The 14,955-nt window shown below is 39.9% G+C and overlaps 1 protein-coding gene across 1 annotated transcript; it reads left to right on the plus strand.

Moving 5' to 3' along the window:
• Positions 1–3,156: 3,156 nt before the first annotated feature.
• On the plus strand, positions 3,157–14,726 carry trim25 (tripartite motif containing 25). The gene is made up of 8 exons (XM_061680016.1): positions 3,157–3,868; positions 4,273–4,368; positions 5,236–5,469; positions 8,410–8,578; positions 10,606–10,701; positions 10,783–10,935; positions 11,029–11,085; positions 12,532–14,726. The coding sequence occupies exons 1-8, from the start codon at positions 3,263–3,265 to the stop codon at positions 13,065–13,067; spliced, it is 1,947 nt and encodes a 648-aa protein (XP_061536000.1). The 5' UTR covers positions 3,157–3,262; the 3' UTR covers positions 13,068–14,726.
• The last annotated feature ends 229 nt before the right edge of the window (positions 14,727–14,955 follow it).

The raw sequence follows: 14,955 nt of genomic DNA on the forward strand, positions 1-14,955 counted from the left end.
TCAAAGCTTTTTCAGTGCCATCACTTGTTGCGATTTTAAAACATTCTCTACCATTCCAAATGTTCTTTCAATGCTAACTAACACTGTACATATTGCACACCAGCCTGTTGATAAAGGCATCTATACACATGCAATTAAGGACAAATGAAACCTCGTCATTCATTACATCTTGTCTTCTTACCACGGGTCCCGCAAGCTTCAAAAGCTGAATCAGTTCAGTGCAGCAGTTGGTCTGGATGTATCCTCCAATGCGTGCCAACCACAATGCCCAAAGAGAGCCTTGTTCTCGTCTGAGTCTTGCCTCACCCACTCAGAAGGTTCAATTGTGATGTCAGCGACATCCATAGTGATCAGAGTAGGAGATTCATCAAGGATAACCTAAAGCTAATCTTCTGTGTCGTCGTGTCCTCGTGGTCTTAATATAAGTTACCTTATCTAGCGACTGTCAATGAAGGAATCAGAGGAAGGAGAAATGACACCTATTAAGCCCGCTTGAGTGTGGCACACTCGACACGCCCGCCCGCAGACACAAAGCAATGTGTGCAATAGTGTGGTTGTACTGCAACTACTGTAACCATTTAAAGTTGCTGACCCCTCAAAATATGTATGGTGTTCCTATTGATGGCATAGCATACCAGTCGTTGCAGTAGAATAAGGATTTTAAAAAAAATAAACGTTTGTGCATTAACAGTGGGAAAACTTGAGTTTTTAAACCCTTTCACAGAGAACAATGTGCGCGTTGAATCCCCCAGATGTGATGCCCTTGCACCCCTTGTGGCCCTTACAAGTTCTCTGTGCGAGCCAATGTTTGGGGCACGCAGATAGCAGATAGTTCATTCGTGACACATCAGAATCAGAATCGGAATCATCTTTATTTGCCAAGTATGCCCAAAACACACAAGGAATTTGTCTCCGGTAGTTCATACACATGAGCATCCAATCTGGGACCACAACTACTTGCATACTGTATTTGCAGTTGAGTATTAACAATTCAAATTCTTACACAACATGGAAATTTTAAGGGGATTTTTTGCTGTTAGCTATGAAGCGCTTCAATAGTCTGCGTTCCGCTCATAGTGGAAACCTAAATAGAAGGAAATACAGTACAACCTGGGTTTATGAACTCCCTGGTTTCGGAGATTTTCGGAAGAAAGTATTGCCTCGGTTTACGCTGTGTGGAAAACTGTTCGCAAGGGTGTCATTATTAAGAAGCCTAATCATTTAGTGTCCATGTTGATATAGTGTCCATATCAACATGGACACTACAGTTACTGGTTTACTTTGAACTTTGCTTGTGGCAAACGGGAGTGACTTTATATACCGTTACACTATGATCTATCTTTGATCGACTGGTGAGGGGTGACTGCAGACCTCCTCTTTCATCTATAACCGCTTCATACAACAAAGAGTGTGTTTGAATGTATGTTTTATATCTTTGCTTTATGATGTATGTTCTTTATATGGTTTTTGTAACAGTGGCCTTTTTGGACCTTTATATGTCCCACATATATGAGGACTGACAATAAAATGCTATCCTCTCCTATGAAGGTGCTTAAACACCGCATACATTTCAATGCGTAACATTGCGTTGGTTCATTAACGTTGCAGTTAGCAAATGGAGTCTGCGAATTAATTAAGTACACGAACCAAGGTTGCACTGTGTGACATTTCTTTTACATGATATACAATATCATAAATTTACCTTGACTTTGTGCTGAAAGGAGTAACACAGACTAATACTTTCCAGGGCATTTACTTTGACTAATTTTGTAGAGCACCCTCGGTTCCTCCGAAAGTGTTATCAATGATGTATTATTGTGTCACAGTTTTGTGGTGATGGTGGATTAAGTGTAGGGCCCCAGCACAGGGAAAGAAACAGCGAGGTAAGGCATGATGAATCTCAAAAAAGATTGATTGCTAAAACACAAAAAGGCAAAAAAGGCATGCGAAAAAACAAGAAATAAACAAAGTCACAAACAACAAGGTTCAAAGTAATAATAAATTTTAAAAAACACTGGTGATAAACTCACCATGACTGTCCAGGTAAGACAGTCAACATTGTTTTCTACTTTCTCTTTGGCTTTTTTGTAAGAAGGCCCCACCCGAAACCTGACAAGGTAATTTTGAATAACCAACTCCCTTGCACCAGACACAAATATAGCAATACAAATGAATGGTCTTGGATACGTTGAAGGGCAGAAGCCTGATTGTGTTTCTTTTGGCAGATCGCAGCAGACTGCTTGGCGGTCTATACTGCTGATCTGACCTCAGAAGCACTAGCTTTGTCTCAGTAATACTTCTTTCAGAATGATCTCTAACATCACATCCCATCTTACAAATTATTCACCTTCACACGATAGTAAAAGAGCTGTCAAATGTGACGTAACGTCCGTATTTTGTTACGGAAATCACTTAACGCTGACTTGTTACGGCCGTAACACCGATTGTTCTGGGTACTGGTTGGGGGGGAAAATCCAGCATCCGATATTGCCAGCCACTATGGCGCTGTGTCCAGCCACCGTGACGAAATAAACATTTATATATATATATATATATATATATATATATATATATATATATATATATATATATATATATATGAAAAAAATTAATATTGGAAATAAAATAAACAAATATATGAAAAATATATATGAAAAAAAAATGTCTTATGCGGAAGAGTTAAAGATGACAGGAAGAGAAGAGTGCAATGAGGGGGCAGGATGCAATAAGAAGGAAGTAGCAGAAAAAGGAAATGCTAGGTAAGGTGGTGTGGGTAGAAAAGAAAAAAAAATGTGACTTTTGTGGCGGGAGTAATAAATGCAACGGCTGATTTAAAACCTAAAAAGGAAAGAATTCGGTTTATCGTGATAGCAGCAGGATGGGTGGATAATTGTTTTCACAAGAAAAGGATAAGAAGTGAAAGAAAAGGAAAAGTCATAATATCAAGAGTTATCTGGATACACTGGTTTGAACAGTCAACTAAAAAAATGGGAACGTATGAGTTCAGAAAAGAATATGAGGACAATTATTATTAGGATATAGGGTAGAGATTGTTTTGAAATATTTTTTGTATTTATTTATTGGGACTCATAAATTAGTCGCATAGCTGAGACACACTTTCTAACAGTAGGTGGCGGTAATGCACTTTAAGTTTTGTTGCCAACCGCCACAGTCATGTGACGAAAGGCTCAGCTTTGCTTTCGTTTTGGTGAAAAGTGGAGTTAAGTTTCGCTTTGTCCCGTCAGCCTCATGTTGAAGCAAGATGGCGGACGTGGACGACTCCGAGCTGTCTCTGCTCAGCCTGAGCGACGAGCTGACCTGCTGTATCTGCCTGTGTACTTTCGACAGCCCGGTGACAATCCCTTGTGGCCACAACTTCTGCCAGGAGTGCCTCCTCTCCACTTGGAAGGAAACCTACAGCTGTCCGCAATGTCGGACCCACTACCCCACCAAGCCGGAACTGAAGAAAAACACTGTCCTCAGCGCCGTGGTCGAGACCTTTAAACTGCGGTCGACCAAGGACGAGGCGGATGCGTCCGCTTCCGGAATGGCGCCGAGCAAAGCGGCCACAGTTGAAGCCATACGCTGTGATACGTGTATGGAAGCAAAGGCGGTCAAGACGTGCCTGACCTGCATGGCCTCCTATTGCGACCAGCACCTGCGGCCGCACCGCGACAACCCGGTGTTCCGCGTCCATCAGCTGACCGAGCCCCTCAGCGACCTGTTGGAGCGCATCTGCCCGGATCACCACAAGCTCAAGGAGCTCTTCTGCACCGAGCACGACTGCCTCATCTGCGCCCTCTGCCTCCAGCAAGTGCACAAAACCTGCGACTTCATCCCACCCGAGCAGCAAAGGACCAAGCAAGAGGTCTGTAACTACACGTAGGAGGACATCAGGTGCTCAGTGAACAACGCACAGAATCACAGTCGTATATCGGTCAGAAGCAATTCCCTGGTATGTTCTTCAGTCATTGATTAGTCGATGAATTCGAAGTGCAGTCTCAAATAGTTTGTGGTCCGGCAGCACGTCTGCCTCCTCACAGTTCTGAGGTTCTGGCTTCCTGTGTGGAGTTTGCATGTTCTCCCTGTGCTTCCATGGGCTTCTGCCCACAATCCAAAAACATTAATGTTAGGTTCATTGAAGTCTCTACAGTAAATTGTCTATTGGTGTGAATGTGAGTACATTGTTGTCTGTCTGTATGACTCGCTCCGATTGACTGGCAACCAGTCCAGGATTGGACTTTAAATGCATCTGTTTTATTGTATTTGCAGTCCAACTTGAGACAGAAGTTGGGTTTCGTTGACAAGAAGGTTAAACAGAACGAGGCCGTGCTATTTCAAATGAGAGACATGCAGCAAACCCTGAAGGTAACCATGCATTTTTATTGTGTACGGTGCAGGTGCAATAGTCCTAGGAGTACAACATGGCTTCAAAGACAAGTAAAAACCTTAATTCCAATGAAGTTGTTGGGGTGTTGTGTAAAATGTAAATAAAAACAGAATACAATGATTTGCAAATCCTTTCCAACCTATATTCAATTGAATACACTAGAAAGAAAAGATGGTGAATGTTCAATCTGATATATATTGTTGTTGCAAATATTCTCTCATTTTGAATGTGATGCCCTGAATATGATACTTGCGAATTCCCACCAAATCAGGAAAAGTATTTACCAATTTTGCCTGGCTTCCAACAAATGCTATTAAAGTGTCTCAGAGACAAATTCCTTGTGTGTTTTTGACATACTTGGAAAATAAAGATGATTCTGAAGTGTAATGTCATCAAAATCTCCTGTTTGGCTGTGATACTGTGTGTTTACACCACAAGTGTCATCATCATATCATAGGCTAAAGCGGTGTCATGCCAGGTTTGGAGGTCATATGCATCAAATTAGCTCAAGGTATAGTTGTGTACAGTACATTGGGGGAAAAAAAAAAAATAATTCCTCATCTTTTTAGTTGTGTTTATGGAAATAGGTAACAAATTGATTTACCAAAACTCCTTCTTTCTTTAAAATATCTTTATGCTGATTGCCTTTTTTTGAGGGGGTGGAATCATCTACAAAATGTATAATCCATTAGCCCAGTGACATCACTGCATCATGTGACGCCTTAGCTAGTGTTTGTTCAGCTGTCAGATGTGTATTTAATTCGCTAGTACTAAAAGGACATTTGTAAAGAAAATACTGACATATATAATATTGGGTTGTGGATCCTTTTGTGTTCATATTCCAGGGCAGTGCCACCACCAAGAAATTGGCTATTGCTCATCAGTATCAACAGATTCGAGACATGCTGGCCACTGAGGAGTGTGCCGCTATGAACGTGGTGGACCAAGAGCTGGAGTCTTCTCAGACCAAGCTCAGGGTTATCGTGAAAAGGTTTTCTGACAATATTAATAGCTTGAGCGTGGCTAAAGTGGACATCCAGAGACTACTTGGTCAGCCACAAACAATGGCCTTTCTGCAGGTAAGATAACAATGATGGTTTTTCCTGTTGTTTACTCTCATTCAACACACTGATGATTCTCGACATCTTGCTGTTTACGTGAAACTGAAAATATTGCAAACATGGAATTTTGACTGGTAAAATAAGCCCAAATTCTCCAATTGGTCAGGCAAAACAACAGCTTTTTTAATTTATTTTTTTAATCTTCCTTTTTCCTTTTGATATACAGTATGTTGATACTGTATTATATGGTGACCCTGAGGTACAAAACACAACAGCAAATAAGTAAACACGACGGCAAGTTAAAAAAGACAACAGCAAACAACTAATCACTATGACTATTAACCAAACACAACAGCAAATAAAAAAAACACAAGAAATACTGTAACTAATCACAACGACAAATAACTAAACATAACAGCAAATGAAAAAACAACAACAACAAATAACTAAACACAACAGCAAATAAAAAATCACAACAGCAAATGGAAAAAAAACAAAAAAACAAATGAAGCTACCGGAAGAGGTAGGCACTGGTGGGGGAGATGAGACTCATCAATGATTGGACGAGAGGGAGGTCTTGAGTGGATGCTTTGACCAGGAAGTTATTCCGCATCGAGCGTGTTGTTTTTAAATGAGTGTTACCGGTGATACCAGTGACGTAGCTGCCGCTATCAAATCATACTTTGACATTGGGTATATGTAACCCGTCTGATTTTGTGCCTCTACGTTGTGTTCTGGGTTACGCAACTACGGCGACACTTCCTGCGCAGTTGACTACGCTGGTGGCCCTTTTAGGCAAAAAAATAAGGATACCTGAAGCACGGAGCCGATGATGTTTATGCAACCTGAGAAAAGGCGCAGTGTTCTGAACCTTCCACAACAAGACTGTAAACCTTAACTAGTGTGTAACCTGAGGTAATTTTTCTTTAAAAAAAAACAACTGTTCATAAACCAAATTGTTCGTAAAACCAAGCTTCCACTGTACTGTGACATTTAGCCAAAGGTTATAGTGGCCTTCCAAGGAACTATGTGGGCACAGCAGAATATCACCGTCAATCCTTAGTGAAATTTTACAGTCTTTTTAAGAGACATAAATCCTGAGTGTTGTTGTATTTTCAAGGTGTGCAGCAACATTGTCAGCAGTTTATGATGCAGTAGTTATACTGTTACATAATGTAGCATATTGTTTTCATAATGCCTCATCTAGCTTAATCACTGCATTTAAATGCGATACAGAAAATAAAATGATTAAAATTGACCATTGGACTTAGGGTTCTATTTTAATAGACAATGCAGTGCGTCTGCGGCGGAGCACAAATGCTGGCGTATCCTGATTTTTGTGCAAGCGCAAGGCTTCCTGCGTGTTTGGCAGACCGCTCCGCAGACATATTCTGAGCACCGCGGACATGTGTGGTGGATGGCGTATTTGGTTCATAAATATGTGAACAGCGGGCATTGAACACTCAGGAATCTTTGTAGAAATTAATTCATTGATTGCATCATTATTATTGTTATGATTATCATTATCATCATCATCATCATCATTATATTTTTTAAATGATCCCACTGGCCGGCACAGCTATGGGCGATGAATGATCAGGGGTGGGTATAGATACATGAGGGCCGCGAACATATTTTAAAAAGTGGTGACGCATCTAGAACAGGGGTGTCAAACTCAAATTCACGGTGGGCCAAAATAAAAAATTGGGACAATGTCGGGGGCCAAACTCAATATTTAATAAAAAATCACTGCGATGTGCCCTTCCCTTCTCTGCAGAAATGTAGCGTTAAAGTTTATCATATGACAACAAAGTTAAATTTTGCTTACACACTTGAGTCTGGAATAGACTTTAATATTATAAACACGGCAAATCTTGTTAATATTTTATATTATATTTCTAGCAAATCAAATTTGCTAGAAAGGACATCAGTGGTATTTGTTTGTTGTTTTGAATTTAAATAGATAATATGACTTCTTCCGTGTCTTCATCTTCTATTTATCTATTTCCAACTACCTTTCCATTTGATGTCAATCTTTTTTCAAAGGCCAACAACAAAACAACCCCCAAAAATAAGAATGTCCTTCAGTAAAAATCCAAACTTCAAGCTATTAACAGTCCCTGCCTAGGACTTGTTAAAGGGCATTAAAAAAAATAAAAATTCTATTATGTTATTCTTTGTTACAGCCACGTTGCTCCGCCCACGACAAACAGGTCTGTCTTTTACTTTAGTGAACAGACAATCTGCCTCCCACCTGTCTTGGAAGTTAACCATTTTCCATCTTTCTTTTGGCCATTTTTGGGAAGGGGAAGTGTAAATTTGCTCGAGTAGACTGGTAACATAGTTGCTAACGACTGCAACAGAAAGGGAAGGGGCGCTCGCCGGTCTAGACTGATGGGACATGTCAGTTTTTAAATAGACACCTCAGCAAATAAAGCAAAACATATCCAAAACTAAAACAGATTTGAATAAAAATAAATTATGTACCTTTATTGTGTTCATCTATGACAAATGCACAATAATGCCAACAAACAAATAAAACAAAACGCAATCCACTGTGCCTCTACCCTCTTTCCCTAATGAAATATTTGGAGTAATGAGAAGAGCGTCCACAAAAACTACAGTATTACATTTAACCTAAGTTACAGGAGGAAGAATGACCGATATACATCAGTTTGATAATTAACAACATTTCTCCACAGACATTATGAGTACTTTTTGACATCTACTGGAGTAGTGTTGAGGAGGTGCATACAGGCTGGCCCAATTACGCCCAGCACATGGAGAGAATATATTGGTAACACAGTGTGTGCGTGTACGTAAATGTATTGAGTGTTGGTTCCCTGGATGTTATACTTTGTTTTTTTAATCATAGTTACCAATTTTGTATCCACATTCATATCTCTTCTTGCATCAACATTATCCATTTAATTATCAGCTGTGCTTCCTTCCTCACAGGCTTCATTTAACCTGCCCAAAGCTGCAACCTTTGATCCTTACGCCCCTCGAATCAACTTGGACTCCAAAAGGTTGATAGCAACCGAGGAGTTTGCTGTTAATCTGAAGAAACAGATGTGTGACATCCTGAATCAGCCTATTGATGCCAGACTACCATTAATTAAAACAGGTAACATTTTCAGTGGGAGCATTTGCCTATTTCATCGGACCAAAACAAAAACCCGTGGGAAAATCTGTTATGGTCTAATGAAACCAAAGATGAACTTTCAGGACAAAATTCCAAACAGTATGTTTGCCACATTTAATACATGGATTATAACCAAAAGAACACCATACCTTCAGTGAAGCATTGTGGTGGTTTATTTGTATTAAGTCTGCAAACATTTCAAAAAGTTTTTTACTTTGTTTTTGAGTCATTTAAATCATTGAACAAATTCTGGAACTCGGGACTAACATAACAAAATGTGGGATATATATATATATATATAACATAAATAAAAACAGAATACAATGATTTGCATATCATGTTCAACCTATATTTAATTGCATAAACTACAAAGGCCAGATATTTAATGCTCAAACTGATTAACTTTATTGTTTTTAGCAAATAATTATTAACTAAGAATTTTATGGCTGCAACATGTTCCCACAAATCTGGGACAGGTGGCAAAAAAGACTGAGAAAGTTGAGGAATGCTCATCAAACACCTGTTTGGAACATCTCACAGGTGAACAGGCTAATTGGGAACAGGTGGGTGCCATTATTGGGTATAAAAGGAGCTTCCCTGAATTGCTCAGTCATTCACAAACAAAGATGGGGCGAGGTTCACCTCTTTGTGAACAAGTGCGTGGGAAAATAGTCGAACAGTTTCAGGGCAATGTTACTCAACGTACAATTGCAAGGAATTTAGGGATTTCATCATCTACGGTCCATAATATCATCCAAAATGTTCAGAGAATCAGGAGAAATCACTGCGTGTAAGCGGCAAGGCCGAAAACCAACATTGAATGCCTGTGACCTTCGAACCCTCAGGCGGCACTGCGTCAAAAACCGACATCAATGTGTAAAGGATGTCACCACATGGGATCAGGAACACTTCAGAAAACCAACGTCAGTACAGTTGGGCGCTACATCCATAAGTGCAACTTGAAACTCTACTATGCAAAGCAAAAGCCATTTATCCACAACACCCAGAAACACCGCCGGCTCCTCTGGGCCAGAGCTCATCTAAGATGGACTGATGCAAACTGGAAAAGTGTTCTGTGGTCCAACGAGTCCACATTTAAAATTATTTTTGGAAATTGTGGACATCGTGTCCTCCACGCCAAAGAGGAAAAGAACCATCCGGACTGTTATGGATGCAAAGTTCAAAAGTCAGCATCTGTGATGTCAGGGGGCTTTGTTAGTACCAATGGCATGGGTAACTTACACATCTGTGTAGGCACCATTAATGTAGAAGGGTACATACAGGTTTTGGAGAAACATATGCTGCCATCCAAGCAACGTCTTTTTCATGGACGACTCTGCTTATTTCAGCAACACAATGCCAAACTTCATTCTGCACGTGTTACAACAGCGTGGCTTCGTAGTAAAAGAGTGCGGGTACTAGACTGGCCTGCCTGCAGTCCAGACCTGTCTCCCATTGAAAATGTGTGGCGCATTATGAAGCGTAAAAAAAAAAAACAGAGAGCCCGGACTATTGAACAGTTGAAGCTGTACATCAAGCAAGAATGGGAAAGAATTCCACCTACAAAGCTTCAAAAATTTGTGTCCTCAGTTCCCAAACGTTTATTGAATGATGGTAAAAGAAATGGTGATGTAACACTTTGGTAAACTCACCCTGTCCCATCTTTTTTGGAATGTGTTGCAGCCATAAAATTATACGTTAATGATTATTTGCTAAAAACAATCAAGTTGATCAGTTTGCACATTAAAAATTGTCTTTGTAGTGTATTCAATTAAATATAGGTTGAACATGATTTGCAAATGTTTGCATTAACATCAGAATCAGAATCATCTTTATTTGCCAAGTATGTCCAAAAACACATAAGGAATTTGTCCCGACTTCATTGGAATTGGGGTTGTGTGTGTATGTGTGTGTGTGTGTGTGTGTGTGTGTGTGTGTGTATACACACACACACATATGACAATTAATGACAACATAGTGTTCAAGAATAAAATATTTGTCTTTGTTAGAGGAGGAGAAAATCCCGACAAGATATCCCATAAAGGACCATCCCCCAGCGGCGAAGGCAGTCAACGTCAAAGCTGACAAGAAGAAGACGCCGCACAGTCAGAAAATATTACAATACTGTATTATTTTTAATAACCAAAAGTCAGATTATCTAATGCTGTCAATAATGTTTTCTTTAGAAAAACCCAATAAACCCAATCCATTCCTGCGCGACAGCAAAGAACGGACACAAAATTTGTCTCGTTCTTTGGAAAACCTCCTGGGGTCTGGTGGGAAAGTAAAACTCATACCCCACCTGACTCAGACACCTTCTCAACCCAAAGAAAAAACAGGTACACCTTGTCTGCATGAATACATAGCTTAAAACCATGTAAAAGGATGACAGATTTCTTTCAGCAGCTCTGTGTTTCTCATTTTGGCTTTAGAAACGATGGACCGTTCTTCACACCTTATCGCTGAAAATAGACACCATCTTCTGATGTGTACGTTATCTTCTTCTTTTCCATTTTAATTTTATTATTATGACTGTATTTCCTCCACTCCAATAGAGGACATGTCTCAATCAATCCTCGGGCGTGTCATCTGCCTACGTCGTCCGCAAATACACACCTCCTCTTTTTCCCCTCAGAAAGAATTCCTTTGATAATCAAAACAATGGCGCTTACTTAATCAGAAAAACACTCAGATAAATCAAAGTGTGAAGTCTTGCTGGCTGCCTGGTGTCCCTGCATAATATTAATAATATGGTCTCATGGAGATGGAGATGTCATATTTCTCAGTGGTTCGTGTTCCAGTTAAAGCCAGCTCTGCATTCTTATATGCATCCATTTTTATGTTCCTGCGGCAAGATTAATTCCGTCCACTTTGCCTCTGCACTGACTCTTGAATGTTCCTTTCATTGTGATTTCAACTTTTGTTTCACTAGACTTACACACACCCTTTCAAACGTATTGGAATAGTGAGTCATCAGTACGACATTAATCTTGGTCATTCTAAGCAAAGGATAAAGCATATATGAATGTGAGTACTGTTATATTGTCAGTGTTCAGTCCGTTGCTTACAGGGTCAAAGCGCAGCAACAGATGTTAATTAGAATTGACATTAAGTTAGTGGGCGGCATGGTGACCGACTGGTTAGCACATCTGCCTCAGAGTTCTGAGGACCGGGGTTCAAATCCCCTGCCTGTGTGGACTTTGCATGTTCTCCCCATGCCTGCGTGAGTTTTCTCCGGGCACGCCGGTTTCCTCCCACATCCCAAAAACATGCGTGGTAGGTTATTTGAAGACTCTAAATTGTCCGTAGGTGTGAATGTGAGTGCGAATGGTTATTTGTCTATATGTCTGCGATTGGCTGGCGACCGGTTCAGGGTGTACCCCGCCTCTCGCCCGAAGATAGCTGGGATAGGCTCCAGCTCGCCCGCAACCCTAGTGAGGATAAGCGGTACAGAAAACGGATGGATGTATTCAGCTAGTGGACTGAAAGGCAAAGCTATGGTTGTTTTAAATAAACACAAGGTGTAATTGTCTTTGTTTAGTGTGACGGTAAACCTCAACTGGGTGTGGCATTCGACATCTTGAAGCCTCTTTTTTGACGAATTGTTCACTGTTTGCCAAAGTGCTGCTATTGAGAAGTGAGTTTAGTTCAGTTACACCATACAACGCTCATACAGTATGTTAGAGCTCACAAGTCAAAGCGAAACCGGAGTCGGCTCACTCGTATCTCTCAGCACCACTGCAGAAATTCCAAACGGTTCGCATACTTTTTCCTCCACTGTATATGGTTTTTAGTCATAACGGACCTCTGGGCTAAACCATAACTACAATGTGGCTCATGATGAAAATGTGTTTGATACTCTTGAATGATTTGAGATGCAACAGAAGAATACAGTAATTTGAATGACCTTATCTTTAATTTTTCTGTGCTAACAGATGGCGCTGCACTCCATTTTGATCCAAAGACGGCACACAATCGCATCGTACTAACTGAGGGTTTCACCCTGGCATCTGTATCAGACCAACCTAATCCTGCAAAGTACAATTGCCCCGAACGCTTCTCTGTCTGCTCTCAGGTGCTCGCCTCTCAGGGTTTCATGCATGGGTGCCACTACTGGGAAGTCCGGATTAATAACAACAACTTCACTGGCGTTGGGTTGGCTTACGGTAGCATTGACCGCAAAGGTCCCACCAGTCGACTTGGCCGCAACGCCAAGTCCTGGTGTGTGGAGTGGTTTAACAGCAAGCTGTCAGCTTGGCACAACAGCAGCGAGATTGTTGTCGACCATACCAATCCAAAACGTGTTGGTGTGTTGGTGGATTGTGACTCGGGCTCTGCTGCGTTCTACAATGTAACAGATAGAGCCTATCCCATCTATTCTTTCGCGTACCCATTCACTGAGGCTGTATATCCAGCTTTCTGGATTTTCTCCTCTGAGTCATCTATTTCACTGTGCAAACTGCAGGCCTGAGGAACACATTGACATTCGCCACACGCCATATAGTAGTGGTACAATAATAGTCAATAGTGTGCCATTGGAATTTTTGGGGTATATCATTATCGCTAGTGCATTTGTCGTTGAATGGCCAAAGAAAATCCTTAAGTTTCGTTATAGGTGCCTGTGTTAGATGCATTACATTAAATTTTTACAGGTAATTCTTAAATGCAGGGGTTAAAAGAACATTCGATGCTCTAACGCTAAATTACAAACAACAAAAATCTTGCATTCAAGTCAATTTAAAAAAATAAATAAATAAGATGAAGTCACTTCACACTGCAGATGACTGGCTAATCTTTTACAATGCGTAGAATACATTACTAATGTTGTCTTTAAAAGTTCTCTCCTAAACTCTGGTAAGACATATTCAGGTCACTTGTATTGTGTGTGTGTGTGTGTGTGTGTGTGTGTGTGTGTGTGTGTGTGTGTGAATGAATGTACCCACCCAAAGTTTTTGGTTTTTGCTACCTGGCAAAACCAAGCATCACTCACAGCAGAACCTCAAAAGTCGATCACCTTCCATTCAGGGACATTTGTCAACTTCCAATTTGTTTGACCTTCTAAGCAAAAATTCCCATCAATTATATTTGGAATTTAAAATCAATCATTTTCTGTAGCACTTGTCCTCATTAGAGTGGATGATGAGCTGGAGCCTATCCCAGCTGAGTTTTAGTGAGAGCCTGTGTTTACCCTTGACAGGTTGCCCGCTATTTCCAGGGTACGTATAAACAATCAACGATTAAATAAAAAAAAAACTTTAAACACTCGGGTCTACTTTGACGATTGATTGGTAATAAACCTCACACACAAATATTTTAAACCACCACAGCTTTGTGTGTTCAATGGGCCAAAAGAAAAAGAAAGACACACACAGAAGGAATCCTTCGATGTCGACTGACATGAAGTCTTGTGAGGTATATTGATGGCTTGTGTAATATGCTAATGTCACACATTATTGCAGTTCATTGGCCTAAACTTGATCAACATTCCAAGGCAGCGTTTTCCTGAAACGTTTAGTTGCCCTCTCAATTGTATTTGTATATAAAAATAAAATAAAATAAAAAAATAAAATATATATATATACACAAAATATTAATTTAATTTAATAATAAAAATATATTAAATAAAGCACACAATATGTCTTATAGCCTACCAATCCATACCGACAGTACATTGTATCAGAGGGCCGCTGAATGGGGCCAACATGTACAAAAGTGTGCTTATTGATTGAGTGTTGTTCTCTTATCTCTTTGGGAGTGGCTATATTTGACTTGGTGGTAAAATTTAATACACTGCTACAATGCTGTAAATGTTTGCTCGAGCAAAATAATTCACTCTTTTGAATTGTGTTTTGTTGAATTTCTTTTTCTGCGTCAATTCCGATTTGAAATGTTGTACTTAAAATAATTTGTGGTTCTTAAGTGACGTTTTAAGCAAGTCTTATATGTTATTACATTTTCTGGCTGCCAATTGTGTGAGTCTGTTTGGTGTTGTATAATTTGCATTACTAATCATCATTTAATGTCTCTTAAAAGGCTTTCTCATCGATGTTATATGCCTTTGCATTGTCATCACAGTGCAAGCAATGTATATTGATTATAATTGGGAAAAAAATAAAGTTTCATATGATTACTTTGTTTTCCTTCATGATTAAAATAGTTGAATATGTACTTAAATGCTAATATCCCATTTAACAAGGATTGATGTTTTCTTCCTTACAACTTTTATCACACTATAAAAACATGGGCTATTTCTCTATTAGTAGTAGAAACACACTGATTTTAAATGTCCTGTCCAAGATGGTTAAGGTAGCTGGGATCAGTGTTTTCGTTGAGAGCCCTCTTTCTGTTTACTTGAAACC

This window comes from Phycodurus eques, chromosome 6 (genome assembly GCF_024500275.1).
Source record: "Phycodurus eques isolate BA_2022a chromosome 6, UOR_Pequ_1.1, whole genome shotgun sequence".
NCBI classification, from domain to species: Eukaryota; Metazoa; Chordata; class Actinopteri; order Syngnathiformes; family Syngnathidae; genus Phycodurus; species Phycodurus eques.

Bases quoted from the DNA above. Each gene is read 5' to 3' on its own strand.
- trim25 (XM_061680016.1), top strand. From the start codon at position 3,263: ATGGCGGACGTGGACGACTCCGAGCTGTCTCTGCTCAGCCTGAGCGAC. The intron at 3,869-4,272 runs GTCTGTAACTAC...TTGTATTTGCAG, and splicing joins AGCAAAGGACCAAGCAAGAG to TCCAACTTGAGACAGAAGTT. The intron at 5,470-8,409 runs GTAAGATAACAA...CCTTCCTCACAG, and splicing joins AAACAATGGCCTTTCTGCAG to GCTTCATTTAACCTGCCCAA.